Source organism: Hemitrygon akajei, chromosome 22 (genome assembly GCF_048418815.1).
Source record: "Hemitrygon akajei chromosome 22, sHemAka1.3, whole genome shotgun sequence".
Lineage (NCBI taxonomy): Eukaryota > Metazoa > Chordata > Chondrichthyes > Myliobatiformes > Dasyatidae > Hemitrygon > Hemitrygon akajei.
In genome coordinates, this window is record NC_133145.1 from 44323912 (window position 1) to 44345792 (window position 21881).

The 21881-nt window shown below is 39.3% G+C and overlaps 1 protein-coding gene across 1 annotated transcript in view; it reads left to right on the forward strand.

Moving 5' to 3' along the window:
• The window catches only part of LOC140714887 (cleavage and polyadenylation specificity factor subunit 4-like), a 30099-nt gene extending 8556 nt beyond the window's left edge, over positions 1-21543 (forward strand). Inside the window, exons 5-8 of the mRNA XM_073026560.1 lie at positions 676-769; positions 7477-7516; positions 20733-20828; positions 21339-21543. Of these exons, the coding sequence (XP_072882661.1) occupies positions 676-769; positions 7477-7516; positions 20733-20828; positions 21339-21401 (293 nt within the window). The 3' untranslated portion in view covers positions 21402-21543. The remainder of the gene's footprint in view (positions 1-675; positions 770-7476; positions 7517-20732; positions 20829-21338) is intronic.
• Positions 21544-21881: the final 338 nt, after the last annotated feature.

Here is a 21881-nt window from a genome sequence, read left to right on the forward strand (position 1 = left end):
TGAAAATGGGCTGCTTTAATTGGGCAGACAGAGCTACAGGTTTCTCTAACATCAGTAAAGTGCCCTCCTGCCTTTTGCAGTCATGTGATTCCTGAATTTCCTGCTTCTTTCCTGGGATTAGTTTCCTGCTGAAGTGGTTCTTCCACAACCAGAACTGATGGAGAGCTGATGCACTTTTTCCTTTGCCCATTAGTTTTACATCTACTCTTTATTATTCATTGTGAATGTGAACAAAAAATAACTCGAATTTAATTTGCTCCTTTTTATTTTAATTGATTCCCATTGCATTATATGAATTTTGTTGCATTCAGTGATTGGTCTGGTTTCCTGTTTGTAAATTCTCTGAGAAACAAAGAGAAAGTATCAGTCAGAGTTGAATGGTTGATCTACATAGCTCCTGGACTAACCTTGAACAGGACAGGTACTTTGGCTTGGTTTCGGTAAATAGCTTGTCATCTGTATATCAATGAGCTTATTCAATACACATTACAGTAAAGCAAGAGATGATATGTACATATTCAGATGTGGGCTTAATTAAATGTGTTTTTCTTTGTGATAAATGGGAATTGATATATTAACTTTGTCAATTGGTGCATGTGTTAAATTTAAATTTTATAGAAGTAATGAGAACTCACAATAAATCCATATCTTTCTACATTTTGTTCTCTGTGACAGGCCCTCTGTGCAAAAATAAACACACCAGGAAGGTAATATGTGTTAATTATCTCGCTGGGTTTTGCCCTGAAGGAACGGAATGCAAATTTTCACAGTAGGTATTACACAGCTCTACTGAATAGTGTTCTGCTTGACTTGTTGAAACATCAAATTGTATGATTGTCTTTACTACAAATGGACTGGAGTACAGGAGTTAGGAAGTTTGAGATTAGGCAGCACTTTGTTAGACTTCTCTCTGGAGTTCTCTGTGCAATGTTCATCTTTGTCCAAGATATTCTTGCCTTTGAATCAGTGATAGATCCCCTATATTTATTCCTGCATAGAGAAAAGAGTGAATAAAATTGACCTGAATTCACCAGATAAGATCTGATACTTTTGAGACATATAGGATTATTAAGAGGCTTAATAGATTGATGAATAAGAAGCAGTTTCCTCTAGTTGGAGAATCTAGAACCATATAAAATAATTTCAGTATAATAGTTCAGCCATTTTGGGCAGAGATGAAGAACAAATTCTCTGGAGAAGGTTGTACATTTTGAAATTTCTAGATAGCTGAAGTGTGTTTGAAGGTGGTGGGACAGATTTTTGGGCATTAGGGAACCAAGAAATTACTTACTGCCTGCAATGCCACTGGTTATTAAGGCAGCAATGAAAGCCTTTCATCTCTGGTGGTGTTCAGGGCTTCCTTCAACATGCCAGTAACTTCCTCTTGGTTTTCACTTCTGACAGTCATACAAGTCTCAAGCTGGGACTCGGGAATATCATCACAATCAGATGCAGAAGGATTCTTTGCTATTTCCGCAACGATCTTCTTTTACTAAGCAGTGTTGTTAGCCCTGAGCTGAACCCCTGAACCTGGAGGACCGGTGGACCACTCTTAGTCTGGCTTCTACCCTTTGACCTGCTCGGCATGGGTGACCCTACCAAGACCCAAAGCCTAAAGCCCTGACTCCAGCCAACATGGCTCTCTGGGTCATTGAGGTACATAAGCCTCTGAACCAAGGCAAGGTGTGGTCCTCTTGGAGGGAATCAAGCAATGGTGAAGAGAAAAACTGGACGAAGCACAGGATCAACCATGACTTTATTGAAAAGTAAAGTAAATTCAGTATCAGCATATGTATATGTCAAAATATACTATCTTGAGATTCATTTCCTTGCAGGCGTTCACAGTGGAACAATGGAATACAACAGAATCAATGAAACACTACACACAGACTGACAAACAACCAATATGTGAAAGATAAACAGAGCAAATACAAAAAAAGTAGGAAATTAATACTGAGAATATGAGTTGCTGAGTACTGTACTTAAAAGTGAGCCCATAGGTTGCGCAATCATATCAGAGTTGAATTGAGTGTGGTTATCCACACTGGATCAGGAGCCTGATGGTTGAAGGATAATAACTGTTCCTGGACCTGGTGGTGAGACCTAACATTCCTGTACCTCTTGCCTGGTGGAAACAGTGAGAAGCGAACATGGCCCGGATGATGGTGGTCCTTGATGATGGATTAATGCTTTCCTGTGGAAATGCTCCCTGCAGATGTGCTCAGAGAAGGTGCAGGCTTCAGTGGATATATAACCCATGCTTTCTTCTGCCATCTGCTGGAAAATTAAGGTCAAGTATTTCAGATTATATGAGACCATGTAGGAAAGCTGTTGAATTTCAGGTAACATTAATTTAAAAATTCTAAGTATATAATGGAGACATCTTCTAAGTTCATGAGCAACACTCACAGATGCTCGAAGTAATCGCTGCTTCCATTGCCACTTCATTAGTCAAGATACCGCTTCAGGACAGCAGTGATGAAAGTGGGTTCCATTGCTGGAAATGCTGTTCTTCAATTGATATGTTGAACTATAGCACTGTCTTGTTTCATGTCAGGTTCCATGACATTTTAAATCAGGGAGTCCTCCCTCTTGGTGTTGTTTAAAATGAGAGCACAGGAGATTATTTGGCCTATTGTGTCCATGCCAGATGAGTAAGAGCAATCCTGCCTCATTCCACTGTAGAATTCTTGATAGCAGCACAGCACGTCCTCGAAGTAATGGTTCCTGCCATTCAGGCAAGGAGCTTCTGGGCAACAAAAAGTTCTGCTCAAGCGTCTATTAATCTTTTCACAATTTAACTTTCAATCTAAAGTAATAAAAGGAAAGGGCTGCTTTATATCCACTCTACTGAAACTGGTAACTTTCTGCACCTCAGATAAATTTCCTTTCAAAAATGAATCTATTTCCAAACAGAATTTGCAGAAGTAACTTTCCTCATTACTAAAAATTCCTTTAATCTGATTCATCTTGGGTAACTCTCTGCTACCACTGGTGTAGTCACATTCTCCCTGCTTTATGACAATCGTAACCATATTTATTCCTACAGTTGAGACCAAATCAATGCTTTAAGCTGTTTTAGCGTCACATTGCAATACAGCTGCAGTAGTTTATACCCTGGTCAATGAAGGGCCTGTGCCACAACAACCATCTGCCAGTCCAGCCATTTTAAGCCATCTGTGGACTTGCACTTAAATATAAGTGACTTCCATCCTGTAACTGAATTAGTTTCCAATCAAACTCAAACAAGAGAAAATCTGCAGATTTTGGAAATCCAAGCAATGCACACACAATGCAGCAGGAACTGTGGAAAAGAGTAAACAATCCGCGTTTCAGGCCGAGACCCTTCATCAGGACAGCGTCAAGGTATTGCTTTTCTGAGCAGTCTGTTAATTGGGCATTGGCAAAAGTCCTGCTAATATCCATGGAGATTTCATCAAATATCCTAGACTTCTGTTTGGGCACACAATGCACACCAGTTGGCACTGCCACCCAACAACTCTGGCACTGTTGGTTCAACCCTGATCCTAGGAGCCTGAGTGGAGTTTGCACTTTCTACCTGCAACTCTGTCTTTCCACCAGCTGTTCCAGTTCTGTCCCAAAGCCCAAAAATATGCTGGTTGTTAAGTGACTGTTGTAAAAGACCTATTGATATAGGTAAATCACAAAAATAATCAATAAAGCGTTGATAGATTTGAGAGAAAGCAAGATAGAGAACTGCAGAAAATTAAGGTGGTGGTGATAGGATTGTGCATCTGGGGACAGACGTGGATCAGATGGACTAAATGGCCTCCTTGTGTATTAAGAGAGAAAATATTAATCAGCTATGATCTTTCTTAAGTAACTCTTTGATTAATCTGTACTGCTCTAAACGATTAATAATATTGCTTAGAACTTGTTCCAATAGGTTGAATCATCTTTAATTACTTGGTCTGATCCTTTCTCACTTCAAACAATTAACATGTAGCCTTCAGGCATCGCCATTGTAGCCAGAAACGGTCAGGAAATGCAGGCTGGGCTTCAGCTGTTTCATCATTTGCTTCCCTTTCCAGCCTGCTATACACTTGCTCTGTCATTTACCTATTTTCATAGACATTAAATGCCTTATATATTCACAATGTTCTTTAATTCCTATGAAACCAGTCTTCCTGACCATCAGCTCTACTTTGTAAAAGCTTGCGAAGGTATGAATATAAAACCATAAGTACATTTGCTTCCATGCCCCATTTATTTTTGTGATAATTTATTCACCTTACTCTGCCTTTAAATATGCATGGTCTTTATCTCTCTTGTCCCATTTTAATGCCATGTTTTGCTTTTCACTTTAATCCCTGTGATTTTATCCTTAAAATTTACTGCAAAACTGAGGTTTTTATATTTTTTGTCAGCTTTTCTTCTCTCTTACACTTTGTATAGTCCTTGATATTGTGTTGGTCCTGGATTCAGAAGTCCTTATCCTGTATCTATACACACAATGCTGGATGAACTCAGCAGGTCAGGCAGCATCCATGGAAGTGGAAACAGTTGATGTTTCGGGCTGAAACTCTTCATCAGGATTGGGGGAGAAAAGGGGGTAGATGGAAAAAGTAAAGTTAGGGGAGAAGAGGAAGGAGTACAAGCTAGAAGGTGGTAAGCAAGGCCAGGTAGATGAGGGAAGGGTGAAGTAAGAAGCTGGGAGGTAATAGGAGGAAAAGGAAAGGGCTGGAGAAGGAATCGGAAAGGACAGAAGAGTGGACCATAGAAGAAAAGAAAAGTGAAGGGGCACAAGAGGGAGGTGATAGGCAGGTGAGGTGAGAGGTCAAAGTGGGGAGATAAAGAAGAGGGAAGGCAAAGAGGAAAAAATACCGGAAGCTGGAGAAATCGATATTCATACCATCAGGTTGGAGACTACCTTGACGTAATATAAGGTGTTGCCGTGGACCAACATGTTGGAATGGGGATTGGAAGTGGTTGGTCAACGGGAAGTTGTGCTTTTTGCAGATGGAGCTAAAGTGCTCAACAAAGCAGTTCCCCAATCTACGTCAGGTCTCACTAATATAGAGGAGGCCACATCAGGAGCACTGGACACAGCAGACAGCCCTAATAGATCTGCAGGTGAAATGTTGCATCACCTGGAAGGACTCTTTGGGGGCCTGAATAGAGGTGAGAGAGGAGGTGAATGGGCAAGTGTAGCACTTCTTCCACTTGCGGGGATAAGTATCAGGAGGGAGATAAGTGAGGAGGGACGAATGGACAAGGATGTCTTGTAGGGAGTGATTTCTGCAGAAAGCAGAGAGTGGGGGGAGAGGTAGAGATGTGGTTGGGTCCCATTGAATATGGCAGAAGTTGCAGGAGATGCTGTGCTGGATATGGAGGTTCATGGGTGGTAGGTGAGGACAAGAGGAACCATTTTCCTATTAAGGCGGCGGAAAGATGGAGTGAATGCGGATGTCTGGGGAATGGAGGACATCCCTGGATCTATCTCGTTTGGCCAAATTTGCTCTAGACCCTTATCATTTACTTCTGATTTCCCCCTCCCCATCACTCCAGCAATAATTTACCTTCAAGTAGATGTTTGAAGTTCCATCTCTACCCTTCAATAGGCCATGTTAGTACTAACCCTATCATACTTGCAAGTGTCTAATGTACATTACACTAGATTATTTAATCACTGCTAAATTCCTTTGCTATCTGCTTTCTGGTGAACACTCTCTGCATCCTTTCCAGTGCTATCATGTCTTTCCTATTATATGTCAACCAATTATATTATAATATGTTACATGAATATAAAGTACACAATATTCCCAGCTGAGGTCTGATCAATCTTTTATAAGTTTGAGACATAACTTCCTATTAATCAGGGCACTAAATATTGCCCTGTTATTTAGTGCCCTGATTAATGAAGGCCAGTATCCCATAGTCTTACTTAGCCATCTTATCTACCTGTGTTGCTGCCTTCAGAGATCTGCAGACCTGTACAGCTAGATCCCTCTGTTTGTTGATTCTCCCTTCGACCTTACCGTTCAAGGTGAGCCCTAGACTCACTGGTACTCCCAAAATAAATTGCTCACACTTATCAAGATCAAGCTATCTGCCATTTCTCAATCCGTTTCACCAGCTCATGCATTGTCACCTTGCAGTCTATAACTAACCTCCCTACTGCCAACAACTCCACCAGTCAACTGATCATGCCACCAACATCCACAACAAAATCATTCACACATATTAGGAATACAGGGGACCCAGTGATGATCCCAGCAGGCATCCAGTCATGAAACCAACCCTCTATCATCACCTGCTTATTGCAAATCCAATTTGCCAACTTAGCCCAGAACCCATCAGCCCCAGGCTTTTGGACTAGTTTCCACGTGGGACCTTGTCAAAGGCCTCACTGAGCCTTTTCAGCAGCAGAAACACTGTCAAACTCTCCAAGTATTGATACCCTTTGACACTTGCCTGTCATTACAGCTCTGAGCTACTTATTGCATCCAGACGAGAGTCTCAAGCTCACCAGTATTCAGAGCGCAGGTCCTGTTGGAGCGCAAGATGCCTTTGGGGAAATCCTCCACTGATTGTGTTCAGCTATCATCTACTCCCCTTACCTGGCCGTATAGTTCTTGTTTGCTAACCAAAAAGGTCTCAGGATCATGGACACATCGTTACTAAGCTCAGAAATCTGGAGATCGAGCTCCTCCAGGGTATGAGAAGCATCTTGGAGTTCCCACATGGCATGGAGTATAAGATCAGTCAGGTGCCCTGCAATGTCTCCATTTAATACAGAGAAATAATTGAGACTTGGAGGCATAAAGAAGAAAACACACATTAACAATTTGCCTATAGGCTCCTTGCTTTGTGCAATCATTACTTTATGCAATTCATGTTGTCCTTTCTTCCTGATTCCCACAGTGCCTACCACTGGCTTTCCTGAGCCAGAAAGCATGGTTCATTTATCTCATTTGTTCACTGCAGAATCCTGCTGTAAACAAATTTGTGCCTGTTAATTGCCCATAGGAATGATCGCACTTCAAAAGTAATTAAGATATGTGTTTTTCAAGTGTGCTGCGGATGTGATGCAAGTCCTCCCTTCACACGCCGTCTGCAGAGGGACTTTCCAGCTCTAATAACCATTGGAATGTACAGCGTCTTCCCTTTGTTGGAGCGTAGCATTTGGACTAAATGCTATTACAGCGCTAGTGATCCGGGTTCAATTCCACTGCTGTCTGTAAGGAGTATGTATGTTCTCCCCGTGACCGCATGGGTTTTTGCTAGATGCCCCAGTTTCCGTCTGCAATCGAAAGATGTACGGGTTGGGAGGTTAATTAGTCACGTGGGTTTAATGGGCAGTGCAGGCTCATGCTATATGCTATAAAAGAAAATAAATAGCTGCTGAAAACTGTATGAAACTCAAAGCAGACAAATAAACTTGTCAGTTTGCCAAATGTAAAAAGTGCATTGGAGAAAATGCTTTCATGTAATAAAGGTCATTTTCTTTTCTAGCCCAAATAATGAATTTACTGAATGGAACATGGAATCAAAGGTAGGTATGAAAAAATTTCACTATTATCAGTTGGAGTTCCAATGGATTGCTTATTATTGATCAGGTTTAATGTCTGAGCATTAATTTCTTAATACACTCAAACTCAGGCAATCAACCTAGCAATGAAATGTCTTAATAATTCAGAATTTATAGCAAACATGAACTAGTCATGTTATTTTGGGAATCTTTGTGAAGTCCCAGTTTCTAAATGCTCTTCAGTGTAAACAGTACATACAACTTAGAATGTATAGAGAGTAGATATATTAGCTGTTAAACTTGTACAATATCATTTATTCTGTGCAAAAGTCAAGAACAAGAGCCAGCAGTTTCTTCGACCCTCGCAGACTATTTCAGAGCATTTATCACTGTTTCTAACGTGCTTTATAATTATGTCGCACTAGTTTTTAAATTTGTATTCTATCTTAATTTGAAAACTTTAATTCCCTTTCTAATTTCAATCCAGTACAGATGTAGCATTCCAATTACCTGAAGGACAGATCTTGCAGCATAATTCAACTCTGTTAAATTACACCACAGGCATCTCAACTATGAAATGCATTCTGTCTGTCATACTGGATTTAAAATAAAAGATGGTAAAAGAGAATTGACAACAACCTTCAAATATCAATTGGAAACATGATGGGGAAGAATTTTATCTTTGTTTACTATTTTGTGGTTTGGAGCCGCCACCAAGCAGGATAGAACCAGACTACAGCGCACAGTGAGGACTGCCGAGCGCATCATTGGAGCCTCCCTGCCCTCTATTGTGGACCTGTACTCTTCCAGTTTGAAGAAGAGGGCGGGGAACATCATAAAGGACTCCTGCCATCCTGCACACGGACTGTTTGATCTGCTTCCGTCTGGTAGGCACTTCAGATCCCTCCAGACTAAGACTAATAGGCACTGGAGAAGTTTTTTCCCTACTGCGGTCACTTTGCTGAACAGTTAACTGCCGGTTAACTGTTGGCTAACTATTACTTGGATTGCACTACCTGTATGTATAATCTATATTTTCATTTATATTTATCATTATTATTGTTATGAGCAGAGAGACAACATCTGCCGGAAGTAAATTCCTTGTATGTGCATAGGTACTTGGCGATTAAAGTCTGATTCTGATTATTAAATTCATGTGAGTAGAAGCAGAATTAGGCCACTTTGCCCATTGACTCTGCTCTCATTGCTCTCAACCCCATTCTCTTGCCTTTTGCCTGTAACATTTTACACCTTTACTAAACAAGAACATATAAACTTCCACCTTCAATATAGCCAATGACTTGGACTCCACAGCCATCTGTGGCAATGAAATCCACAGATTCACCACCCGCTGTTCCTTTTTAAATAAATAAATAAATCAATAAATCAATAATTCTCCTCCTTTCAGTTCTAAAGGGACATCCTTGTATTCTGAAGTTGTGTCCTCTGGTCCTACCCCTACTACAGGAAACATCTATTATGCTCTCTCTAGGCCTTTCAATATTTGATAGGTTTCAATGAGATCCTCTTCGTTCTTCGAGACTGACGAGTTCATTCACCCTTCTATTCCCAAGGTCATTCTCGTGAACCTCCTCAGGACCCTCTCCATCTGGTTCCTGTTCCACTCCCTTCAATTCCACAACCAGCTCTCAAGCTCAGTACAACTGCCATTAAATACATTTTCACATTCAATGCTACTTTCCAATGCTAAATAATTTCCTCTACATGTTCAGAAAGGAACTGAGAGATGGGTAGGGGTATGAGAGACAAATAACCAATCAAATTTAGAATATCAGTGAAGTAATAATGTACATACAATATATATGCAAATGTAGATGCTACAAAATTAAAGTACTGTTGTCGATAGACATCCAAAATCAAATAGAAAATTCTGGAAACTGGCTCAGGCTGCATTTGGGAGAGAGAAACAAGAGTTAATGTCTTGAAATATTAACTTTTTTGCAACTTTTGAATGTTTCCAGGAATTGTTTTTAACTATAATTTTATAAAGGATTAATAACAAAAACAGTGTCTGGTGTGAGGAGATCTGTGCTAGGGGTCAGAGAGAAGCAACTTTTGAGAGAGAGTAAGTCTATTGGAGAAAATACATTGAGTAAGGAGAAGCTTTGATTGTGACTTGAGGCTGGAGCTTTGGACAAAAGCTAACGATATTTTTAAAAAGCCTTTCTTTCCATCATGACAGGTGTGCTTATTGTGAGGATAGCTATTGAATCAGAGCCACATGGATGAGATGGAGCACTCTTGCTGGTCTGTCTAAGGTTTAGTTCAATTCAGCAGAAGGAATAAGCAAGCATCCCTGAACTTTCTGCACATGCACTGTTTAGGACAGACTATTTTTTCCTGTGCATTTAATAAAGAATCCCTGTGTCTGAGAATTCCAATAGTAGACAGTTGCAGGAGGTAAAAGTTCTGGGGCAAGGAAGAGAGCTTTCAGGTACAGCCAATTCCATGCTGTCTTACTGCAGGCACTGGCCTTTGAGAATAAGTTAGTGAGGGAATTTCTCTAAGTAAATCAACGAATGAGTATGCAAAAGGCACAGGAAATGTGGGAGAGAGACAAGACAAAACATTTTTCATCCACACAGTATTTCTAACAATTAATCTGCACAAATTATTTTTCTTTTTTTTGTGTAATTTATTTTTTTATTGAAGTTCATCAAACAAACATTTCCATAAGATGTATTTCAGACATTGTGTATATATACATCATATAATCATATATATCACAAATCTCCACAAAGTATTTATCTGAGGTATACACTTATAGAAAAGAGTGGAAAGAAAAAACAAGCAAAAGGAAAGCACTATGTACAAGTAGGGAGTGATTTTTTTTTTAACAACAGATTCATTGATTTGTGAGAATAAAATCAGGCCTATGAGACATTATGTAGTTAAACCATTTTTCCCAGTATGAATCAAATTGTTCCAGCTTATGATTAACAGATGATGTTATCTTCTCTTTTGTAAATGTCCATTGTAATTTCCATCCATGTATTTAAAGTTGGGCTCTCCTGTGATAACCATTTCCTAGTAAGAGTCTTTTTACCAGCCACCAACAGTATATTCATTAAATATTTATCTCTTTTCAACCATTCTTCAGGTATATATCCAAAATATATGGTCTTACTCTCTAAGGGTATTTCACATTTAAAGATGTCTTGTAGGGCATTGTGTATCCCCCTCCAATAGTTTTTGATAACAGGGCAGTCCCAAAAAATATGATGATTTGCATTTTGATTTCCACAATTTCTCCAGCAAACAGGGAGGTTACTATCATAATGGAATTTCTGAGAGGGTGTAATAAAATATCATCAAGTTTTTCCATCCAAACTCCCTCCATTTCTGTGAATTGGTACACTTCCATTGATATCTCCATATTGTTGTCCATTCTTCCTCAGATATAATTATCCCTCCTTCCTTCTCCCATTTTGTTTTAATGTATGAAGTCGAATGTGTTTTATGATTTGACAACCCCTTATACATGCTTGAAATGATTCTACTACCATTATCTGAATTATATGCTTTTCTAAAGAGCTCTATCAAGCATGTATTTGCCTTGGTTACATTTTTAAGCGACTTATTAACATATTGTCGCATCTGTAAATACCGATTTAAAAATCTTGTTTTTCTAATAAGTGTTTCTCTTTAAGCATTTCAAAACTGAACAGTGTTCCTTCTTTCATTATGTTGCAAAGAACTGTTATTCCTTTAGCTGTCCAGTCCTTAAATCTAGCATCCAATTTATTTGGTGTAAAATCAGAGTCAAATGCACACCATTTAAGAATTGCAATATCTCCCTCTAGATTATATTCTTTTATAGTGGTTTTCCATATTTTAAGAGTCAATTTCACCCATGGGTTATCAATAGTATTTATGTACCTTTGCAGATTGTTATCAGCCAAAATTGCTTGTATGGGGATGGGAAGTACCCGCTCCTCAATGTTTTTCCATTGAGCGTCATATGATGAGTTGCACCAACATATCACAGCTCTCAACTGTGCTGCAAAATAATAATCTCTAAGAGAAGGCAAGTCCCATCCCCCCCCCTTTTTCTTTGCTAATTGCAAAGTTTTGAGATGAACTCTAGGCCTTTTACCCTGCCAACTATACCTTGATAGCATCTCGTTCCATTCATTGAATTGATTTTGATTAATCTCTATTGGTAGGGTCTGAAAGAGATATAACAGTCTGGGCAGTATATTCATTTTAATAGACTCAATCCTTGAACTGAGACTGAAAAAAGGAATTAGTCTCAATCTTGTCACATCTTCCTTAATTTTTTTATATAGAGGCTGATAATTACATTCTGATAATTTTGCCAAATCTTTTGGCATAATGATGCCCAAATATTTGAAAGGCTCTGTGTGCCATGCCCAGGGGTATCGACTTTCAGTTTCTCTTGGTGGGCTATAGTAATATGAAAGTAATTGGGTTTTATCTATGTTGATCTTGTATCCTGATAATTGACCATATTGTTCAAAGGACTGCATCAAATTAGGTAGAGTATGTTCGTTGCCCTAGATAGATCAAAATGTCATCCGCATAACAAGTCAATTTATGCTCTGTCCCTTTAATAGTAATTCCCCTGATATCTTCATTCTGTCGGATGTATTGAGCTATTGGTTCCAGATATAATGCGAAGAGTAGTGGTGACCATGCACAACCCTGTCTCATGCCCCTTTCTAGGGTAAGACTATTTGATTAAATATCCATTGATTTTAATCCTAGCAGTAGGATTGTCATATAGTGTCTGTATAGTTTTAACAATTGTGTCTTGGAAACCAAATCTATATAAAACTCTGTAAAGAAAATTCCAATTAACCGAATCAAATGCTTTTTCAGCATCCACGCTTATCTCTATTGCTTCGATTTTATTTTTTTGTATATGATCCGTAATGTGAAGTGTCCTTCGTATATTGTCTTGAGTCTGGCGTTGTCGTATAAAACCTGTCTGATCATTACGTATCAGTATGGGTAGAAACTCCTCTAACCGTTTGGCCATGGTGGAGGTAAATAACCTATAATCTACATTAAGAACAGATATTGGTCTAAATGACCCGCATTCCATTTTATCCTTGCTTTCTTTCGGTATAGCTGAGATTATCGCTTCCTTCCAACTGGGTGGCATTTGTGCCTTTTTTAGAGCCCAGTTCAGTGTGGGGAGTAAAACAGGAATTAACTCATTTTTAAATTCTTTGTACCACTCTGCCATATACCCATCTCCTCAGACAGGATGAAGAGGTCAATACTCCCCAATGCCATTAGGCTTTACAATTCAACCGCCAGGAGTAAGATATGTTAAAGTGCCGGGGTTGATTGTATTTAATATATCTAAGTAAACTACTTAAGAACTTTTTAAAAGCTATTATTAATGCTTTTTGAAAGAGTGATTTAGATGCATATCATATTTTTACTGAGTTAAGTATTGTATGTAATTAGTTTTGCTAAAACAAGTGTATGGGACATTGGAAAAAATGTTGAATTTCCCCATGGGGATGAATAAAGTATCTATCTATCTATCTATCTGATCCTGGTGACTTGCTTAATTTAAGCCTACTAATTGCAGCTTTTAATTCAACTTCAGTTATGTCAGCAGTCATCCTTCTATTTTGTTCTTCGCTTAAAGTGGGTAACTCTAGAGAATTCAGGAAGGTGTCAATTAGGGTTATGCTTCCCCCTGGAACTTCGGAATATAGCGTTTTGTAAAACACTTCAAAAGCTTCTTGAATTTCACTTAGCTTATTTTTTATCATTTTCGTTCTTGGGTCCCTAATTCTATGAATTGTATTTTCTGCTATATTTTTCTTCATTTTCCACGCCAGTATTTTCATAGATGTCGATCCACTTTCATTATGTTTCTGTTTCAGAAACATTAAGTTTTTCCTGATTTCTTGCACAGCCAAATTATTTATTTCATTCCTAATTCTTTTAATTTCCCCTAATGTATCCCGTGCCAAATTCAATTTGTGTTTTTTCTCTAGTTCCTTCAGTCTATTTTGTAATTCCTCTGTTTTATTCCTTATTTTTTTCTTATATGAAGATATCGCTATAATTTTCCCTCTTAAGACCGCCTTCAGGTTATCCCATAAAATGGGAGGTGAAACCTCTCCATTATCATTAAATTCTAAGTAGAGACCAATTTCTTTTTAAATTTGTTCCTTAAAGTATGGATCATTGAGTAGACTTGAATTTAGTTTCCAAATAGTATTCTTTGGTTGTAGGTCAAAATCAACAGATAAATATATAGGTGTATGGTCACTTACATCTATTGTCCCAATTCCACAGGTGTTTATTTTGTCTTTGTCTTTTCAAATGTTATGAAATAGTCTATTCTTGTATATACAGAATGGGGAGCAGAATAATGAGTGTAATCCCTTCTGTCAGGGAAAAGGTCCCTCCATATATCGATTAAACCAACCTCCTCAAAAAGTGTATTAACTTTCTTATGTAAAGATTTTGTTTCATAGGTTTTTCTATTGGAAGAGTCTAAGTTTGTTGTAATTGTAAATTTAAGTCTCCCCCACATATCAGGAGACCTTCTGTTTCCGTTACCATAATATCAGTAATTTTCTGAAAGAAACCAATATCACTTCCCGGGGGTGCGTATATATTCAATAGAGTAACTGAATTGCCGTCTACATTCCCCCTTACCAGAAAATATCTGCTTTCTTTATCTCCCATTTTGAATATTTTTTCAAGATTTAGCTTACTTGAGATAAGAATAGCAACTCCTCTCCTATGTCCTGATTTATATAAGGAGAAAAGCAGATTAGTGAAGCCCATTCTCTTTAGTTTTTTATGCTCATTATCACTTAAATGAGTTTCCTGTAAATATACTACATGGGCTTGTTCTTTTTTCATTTTGGATAAAATTCTCTTACATTTGATTGGATTTAATAGCCCATTTACATTAAAAGAAATGAATTTTACCTTGTCCTTAGCCATCTGTATTTATCTGTCAATGTATCATTGAAATTAGAATAAAACTTAATCGATCTACTCCCTGAACAAATAAGAACCAAGAAACTCAAATAATAACAAAAATGGCAAAGAACGTGTGATCCCAAGGCTGAGGTCTCTAGTAAATGACCCTGCATTGAGCTAGAGGAAATGTCTAGCTGTGGGGGATAACCCCTCCTATTTGTGAGTTGAGGGCCCCCATTGCAGTATTCATAAAAGTCAGTGAACAATTCCAATACACAGAAAAGATTTCCCTGTGTACTCCTACACACGCACACACACACGCACACTTATTTATATTCTCATTTGGTGGGAAAAAAGGAGTAAGTGAGCGAATAAAGAATAACAACCAAGTAATATAAAATCCACATTATAATAAGTATTTGTTGAGATGGGTATATCACCGTGTACCTCTGCTTCTGTTTAGCTTCTCAGCATTTTTAAAGTTTGCCAAACCTTATGGCTCTTCTGAAAAGGGTGAGGACTGTCTTTGGGAAACTCCCGGTCTCTTCCTGATATGTTTCTCTCGGCTTCCTCCCGTCTCCTGCCTTCTCAATTCTCACACTATTTCCCAAGCCGAGTGAGACAATTCCTCAGCCGGGCTTTCCTTCGTTTTGGTCACGCTGACGGACAACCCTCTGGCCTTCATGTCTGTAGTCGCCTTTTCCACTGTCTGGTACAACTGCGTCCCATTGTCATAAAACACTTGAAGTTTAGCAGGATACGGAGTTTGAAATCTAATCTTATTTTGCTTTAGTACTTGCTTTACTTTGGAGTATTCTTTGCATTTCTGGAGGACCGTGGGGGGTAATCTTGGTCGAAATATATTAATTTATCCTCTAAAAACACTCTTCTTACCCCAGGCCCTTCGTAGAATCTCCGCCTTGGTGCTGTACTGAAGGAATTTAATTATAATTGATCGTGGCTTTCTATCCTGGGTAGGTTTTGGGACGAGCGCGCGGTGCATTCTCTCGATTTCCAGCTCCATAGCCGGGGGAAGCTCCAGCGCGTCCCACAGTAACTTTCCGACAAACTCCGTCATAGACAGGCCCTCCGCTCCTTCGGGAACGTTGTAGGTTCTGATATTTTTCCGCTGTGATCTTCCCTCCAGATCAAGCAGTTTACCTTCTTGGTGATGTATGATTTTTATTGTCTTGTTCAGTATCCGTTCCACATTTTGAACGTGATCTTCCACCTTCTCAATGCGAGTCTCTGCCACCGCTATTTTTTGATTAACGCAGGCGAGCTCTGCCTTAATATCACGGAGCTGCTGCTTTATATCTTTCTGGACCTCCATTATTTCTTTCAGGATTCCGAACATATTCGCCGCTTCGGCTGAACGAGGCCCAGTGGCTGCCTCGCTTGCACGCGGTCGGGTCGGAGAGCCGCTCGCTGCACTCCTCTCAGACGCAGGTTCTGCAGTGTCGCTTTTTTTATTTCCATTCCTTTTCCTCATTCTTGCCCCTCTTTTCAGTTCAAATATTTTTCAAAAAATATTGTATTTGACGGGTTAATGGGGCTTAATACGCGTTTTTCCGGAGGAGCTAGTGACTTAAGCTGCCATTCTCGATGATGACGTCACCAGAAACCCCCACAAATTGTTTTTCAACAAGCTGTATAAGCAGATTCAAGATTTCTGTTCCATAAAATGTAAGTTCTGAAAGCTGATTCACATATCCTTGGTTATCCATGAGAAGATGTGGTAGGCTACTGCTTTCCTGAACTAATTTGAAATGTATTAAGATGAAGTAGTGCACTCCAGTGGAGAGTTTGGTGGTTAAGGAGTTAAACATGGGCCATAGTGGATGGAGATGGCAGATTTCCTTAACTGAAGGATACTGGTGAACCCACGTCCATAAGGTACCTGTAACACAATCTTTTCCAATCTGGTCTGATGTGATCGCTCAAGTAGAAGTTGGCATAGTTTTGATGGTATTAACTACCGTACATCTTTTGGTGCTGTAGTAATTCTATTATTGTATTTGTATTGATTCATTTATAATGGTTGCTCAACAGCATTAATTGCTAATTTTAACATAAACCATTAATTTAAACTACAATTTTCAGAATGTATTTTGATCCAGTTTGCATGCAGTGAAGGATGCACCAGAAAATGCAAAATTTTTTTGGGAGAACAAGGGCACTCGAAGAGGAATAGCAATTGCATAGTGCATATACTGTACAGACAGGGTTGGGAGTAAGGAATTATTATATAATTATCGCTTACAAGCCTTGTACGTGTTTCTAATGTTTGTCCAGTAAAACACAGGATTTCATCTTGGAAAAAATTTTGCCCAGCAAGATTGGAAAACAATAATGATGTGTACTGTAGGTGCATGTATATTGGGTGCCAAAATAGCGTAGCCATTTGCATGATGCTACTACAGCTCGGGCTGTTCAGAATCAGAATCAGACTTTAATCGCCAAGTACCTATGCACATACAAGGAATTTACTTCCAGCAGATGTTGTCTCTCTGCTCATAACAATAATAATGATAAATATAAATGAAAATATGGATTATACATACAGGTAGTGCAATCCAAGTAATAGTTAGCCGACAGTTAACCGGCAGTTAACTGTTCAGCAAAGTGACCGCAGTAGGGAAAAAACTTCTCCAGTGCCTATTAGTCTTAGTCTGGAGGGATCTGAAGTGCCTACCAGACGGAAGCAGATCAAACAGTCCGTGCGCAGGATGGGAGGAGTCCTTTATGATGTTCCCCGCCCTCTTCTTCAACCTGGAAGAGTACAGGTCCACAATAGAGGGCAGGGAGGCTCCAATGATGCGCTCGGCAGTCCTCACTGTGCGCTGTAGTCTGGTTCTATCCTGCTTGGTGGCAGCTCCAAACCACACAAAGATGGAGGTGCACAGGACAGACTCAATGACTGCAGTGTAGAACTGCAGCAGCAATTCCTGAGGCAGCCCGTATTTCCTCAAGAGCCGCAGGAAATACATCCGCTGCTGGGCCTTCTTCAGGATGGAGCTGATGTTCTGCTCCCACTTCAGATCCTGAGAGATGGTGGTTCCCAGGAACCTGAAGTTCTCCACGGTGGACACAGGGCTGCTGAGGACTGTGAGTGGAGACATAGTGGGGGGATGTCTCCTGAAATCCACTATCATCTCCTTTGTCCAGAGTTGAGTTCAATTCAGGTGCTGTTCTGTAAGTCTGTACATCCTCCCTGTGGCATGTGTGGGTTTCCTCTGGCTGTTCCAGTTTCCTCCCACGCTCCAAAGAACTACTAGGAAGGTTAATTGGTCATTGCAAATTGTCCTGAGATTAGATTAGAGTTAATTGGGGTTGTCGGGATGAAGGGCCTACTCTGCACTGGCTCGCTAAATAAAGTAAGTATTATATTACTCACATAAATACCTTTTTAAAAAAATTGTGTGTGTTAAATGTTGAAATGGGACTCGAATAGCCCTGAATTCAATAGCTAAAATCAAAATTTATTGTAGATGTTGTCAATGATGCATGACAGTTCCAAAATCATAATGTGCTCACTGTGGTTTCATGGACTCTTCAAAATATTTTGGCAAAAACTGGCTGCAGGAGAAAGGGAAAACACAATAATCCGGTTTAGGATATTTAGAGATAATTTGCCCTGTTCCTGCAAGTTATAGTTGATCTGTTGCTGCACTCTTTCAAAAATATATAATTTAATTGAGGGGAATTTCTAGAATGCTATGAGATGGCCCTTTAGAGCAGCTCATGGTTGAGCCCACTCGGGAATCAGCTATTGTGGATTAGGGAACACGCACAAGATGCTACCTGGCCTGCTGCGTTCCACCAGCATTTTGTGTGTGTTGCTTGAATTTCCAGCATCCGCAGTTTTCATCGTGCTTGCATTCTGGATTGGGTGTTGTGCAATGAAACCATTATTGATTAGAGAGTTTAAGGTAAAGGGACCCTTGGGAGAAAGTGATCATATTATGATAAAGTTCACTCTTCAACTTGAGAAGGAGAAGCTAAAGTCAGATTCATCAGTATTGCATGGGAATAAAGGAAATTACGAGGCATGCAAGAGGAGCTGGCCAAAATTGATTGGAAAGGAACACCAGCAGGATGATGGCTGGAATTTCTAGAAGCAATCCGGAAAGTGTATGATATGTACATCCCAAAGAAGTATTCTAAAGGCAGGATGATGCAACCATTGCTAATGAAAAGTCAAAGCCAAAGAAAGGGCATATAATCGAGCAAAATTGGTGAGAAGTTAAAAATTGGGAAGCTTTTAAAAATCAACAGAAGGCAACTTAATAAGTAATAAAGAAGGAAAAGATGTAATATAAAAGTAAGCTAGCCAATAACATTAAAGAGGATACCAGAAGTTTCTTCCAATTATATAAAGTGTAAAAGAGAGGCGGGATTAAATATCGGACTGTTGGAAAATGATGTTGGAGAGGTAGTAATGGGGAACAGGAAATGGTGGACAAAATTAATAAATATTTTGCTTTAGCCTTTATGTGGAAGACACTAGCAGAATGCCAAAAGTTCAAGTGTGTCAGGGAGCAGAAGTGTGTGAAATTGCCATTACTAGGGAGAAGGTTCTTGGGAAACAGAAAGGTCCAAAGCTAGATGTTACCTGGACCTGAAAGAGGTGGCTGAAGAAAGTAGTAATCTTTCAATAATCACTAGATTCTGGCATGGTTCCAGAGGACTGGAAAATTACAAATGTCACTCAACTCTTTAAGAAGGGAATGAGGCAGAAGAAAGGAAATTAGAGGCCAGTTAGTCTGACCTCAGAGGTTGTGAAGATGATGGAGTTGATTGTTAAGGATGTGGTTTTGGTTATATGGAGGCACATTATAAAATAGCCTATGATTGGCATGACTTCCTTAGGGAAATTTTGCCTGACAAATCTGCTGGAATTCTTTGAAGAAAAAGCAAGTAGGATAGACAAAGAATTGTTGCATGTTGTGAACTGTATTTTCAGAAGACCTTTGACAAGGTGCCACACATGAAGCTGCTTAACAAGAGCCCATGGTATTACAGGAAAGATACTAGCATGGGTAGAGTGTTAGCTGATTGGCAGGAGGCAAAGAGTGTGAATAAAGGGAGCTTTTCTGATTGGCTGGCAGTGACTAGTGGTGTTCTACAGGGGTCTGTGTAGGACAGCTTTGTCTTGTGTTATATGTCAATGATTTGGTTGATGGGATTGATGGGTTTGTGGCCAAGTTTGCAGACAATACAAAGATAGGTGGAGGGACATGTAGTATTGAGGAAGCGGAGAGGTTACAGAAGGATTTGATCAGGAAAATGGGCAAAGTGACAGATGGAATATAGTGTCAGGAAGTGTATGGTCAAGCACTTTGATAGAAGAAATAAAAGTGTATTCTATTTTCAAAATTAGAGAGAAAATTCAAAAATCTGAGTTGCAAAAGGACTTGGGAGTCGTCATGCAGGATTCATTAAAAGTTAATTTGCAGGTTGAGTCTGTGGTGAGGAAGGCAAATGTGATGTTAGCATTCATTTCAGGAGGACTAGAATATCGAAGTAATGTTGAGACTTTTTAAAGCACTGGCGAGGTTCCACTTGGAGTATTGAGTAGTTTTGGGCCTTTGGGCTCGGAAAGTTTGTGCTGACATTGGAGATGTTCATGGAAATGGTTCTGGGATTGAAAGGCTTGTCATATGAGGAGCATTTGGCTCTGGGCCTGTATTCACTTGAATTCAGAAGAGTGAGGAGTGAACTCATTGAAACCTATCAATTGTTGAAAGGCCTTGATAGAGTGGATGTGGAGAGGCTGTTTCCTCTGGGGGGAATCTAAAACCAGAATGGACAGTCTCAGAATAGAGGGACGTAATTTAGAATGAAGATGAGGAAGAATTTTTTTAGCCAGAGAGTGCAATTTCTTCCCACGGGTGGCTGTGGAGGCCAAACATCATGAATATTTCAGGCAGAGGTAGATTCTCGATAAGTCAGAGCATGAAGGGATACAGGGAGAAGGCGGGAGGTTGGAGCTGAGAGGGAAAATAATCAGCTGTGATGGAATGGTGGAGCAGACACAATGGGCCAAATTGCCTAATTCTGCTCCTATATCTTATGGTTTTATAATCTATGGAAATCATTAGAAAAGTGCACCAGTAATTAATTTCATGTTGTATTGTGAATCCTGCTGCTGGGTCTAAATCTGAGTTTGAGATATCAACCAATGATTAATAATTAGAAAAGAATACTAGCAATATGGCTTCTAACAATTTAAATAAGTTGGAAATTATGTTTGTTAATAGCACCAATTTAGACAGAAGTTGCTCTCTTGCAGGAAATGGATATGCTCTATCAGTACCCTTCAATCAGTAACTGGAAGACGAAACTCCACCAGGGCTACAAAGCTCTTGACAAGGTCATGTGCTTCAAGGTACATCTCAATATTTGATATGTGGGGTATGTACTCTCATTGATTGGATTCTGGCTGTTTGAAAAAGGTATTGCTATTCATTTTACCCCTTGCTGGTACCTGCTCTTTGCCAGTGGAATTACCGACTGGGCTGCTCCATTCAGAGATTCCCAAAGTTCAATACAAACTTCTGATGCTTCTGCAATTCTACCTGTCTGAGGATCTGGGAAAATACTCAAAATGCACTCAAGTAGCATTGGTCTTCTACCTTTATTCTAACTAACCATGCTTAATTACATGACTTTTGGGACATGCTGGTACTACAAGAGATTAATTATGCAGAGGAAAACAAAAGTTTCAAGTTTTCTCATTTATTTAAAAATATGGTACGTTTGAGTTCTTATTGCAATATAGAAGTGATTGTAATTCATTAATATTAGATTTAAAAACTGGTGCTAAGATAATCATAGAAAATAGTGCTGCTCAATTCAAGACATGGTTTCTCTTTTCTCATATATTCTATTTCTTTAGTGCAGGGAGAAAGGCCACTATGCTAATAAATGCAGCAAGCAGAATCAAGACAACAGACACTGACACGTTAACCAGAGCAACTGTAAATAGAAATGAAAGCTAATACTCGCAGGATTAGGACTTTCTTCTTTAACCAATATTATAAGAGTCCAAAAAAAAATTATCTACTGTGCTTGTATTGTTTGCAACTTTGAGCAAAAATAGATTAAACGTGTATTCAAAATAAGTGTGCTTGATCATTGTTTCCATGCAATTCCCTATCACAATTTTTCTTTGCTACATGATAATCAAAGCAGTGATTTTTCATGTATGAACCATGACAAAGTTGCCAAGCCATGCAATGAAACGGACACGAGCACATAGCATCCTGCTGATGCTGGTTGAATCAAAGGTGGTGGAAAAAAATCAGCCTATAGGATGGAGAATGAAAGTCTGGTTGAGTGGTGCTGTGACAACAACCTCTCTCTCAGCACCAGCAAAACAAAAGAACTAATTGTTGGTTTGTGGTGAACTACATATACCTGTCTGGACATGCCCCCCACC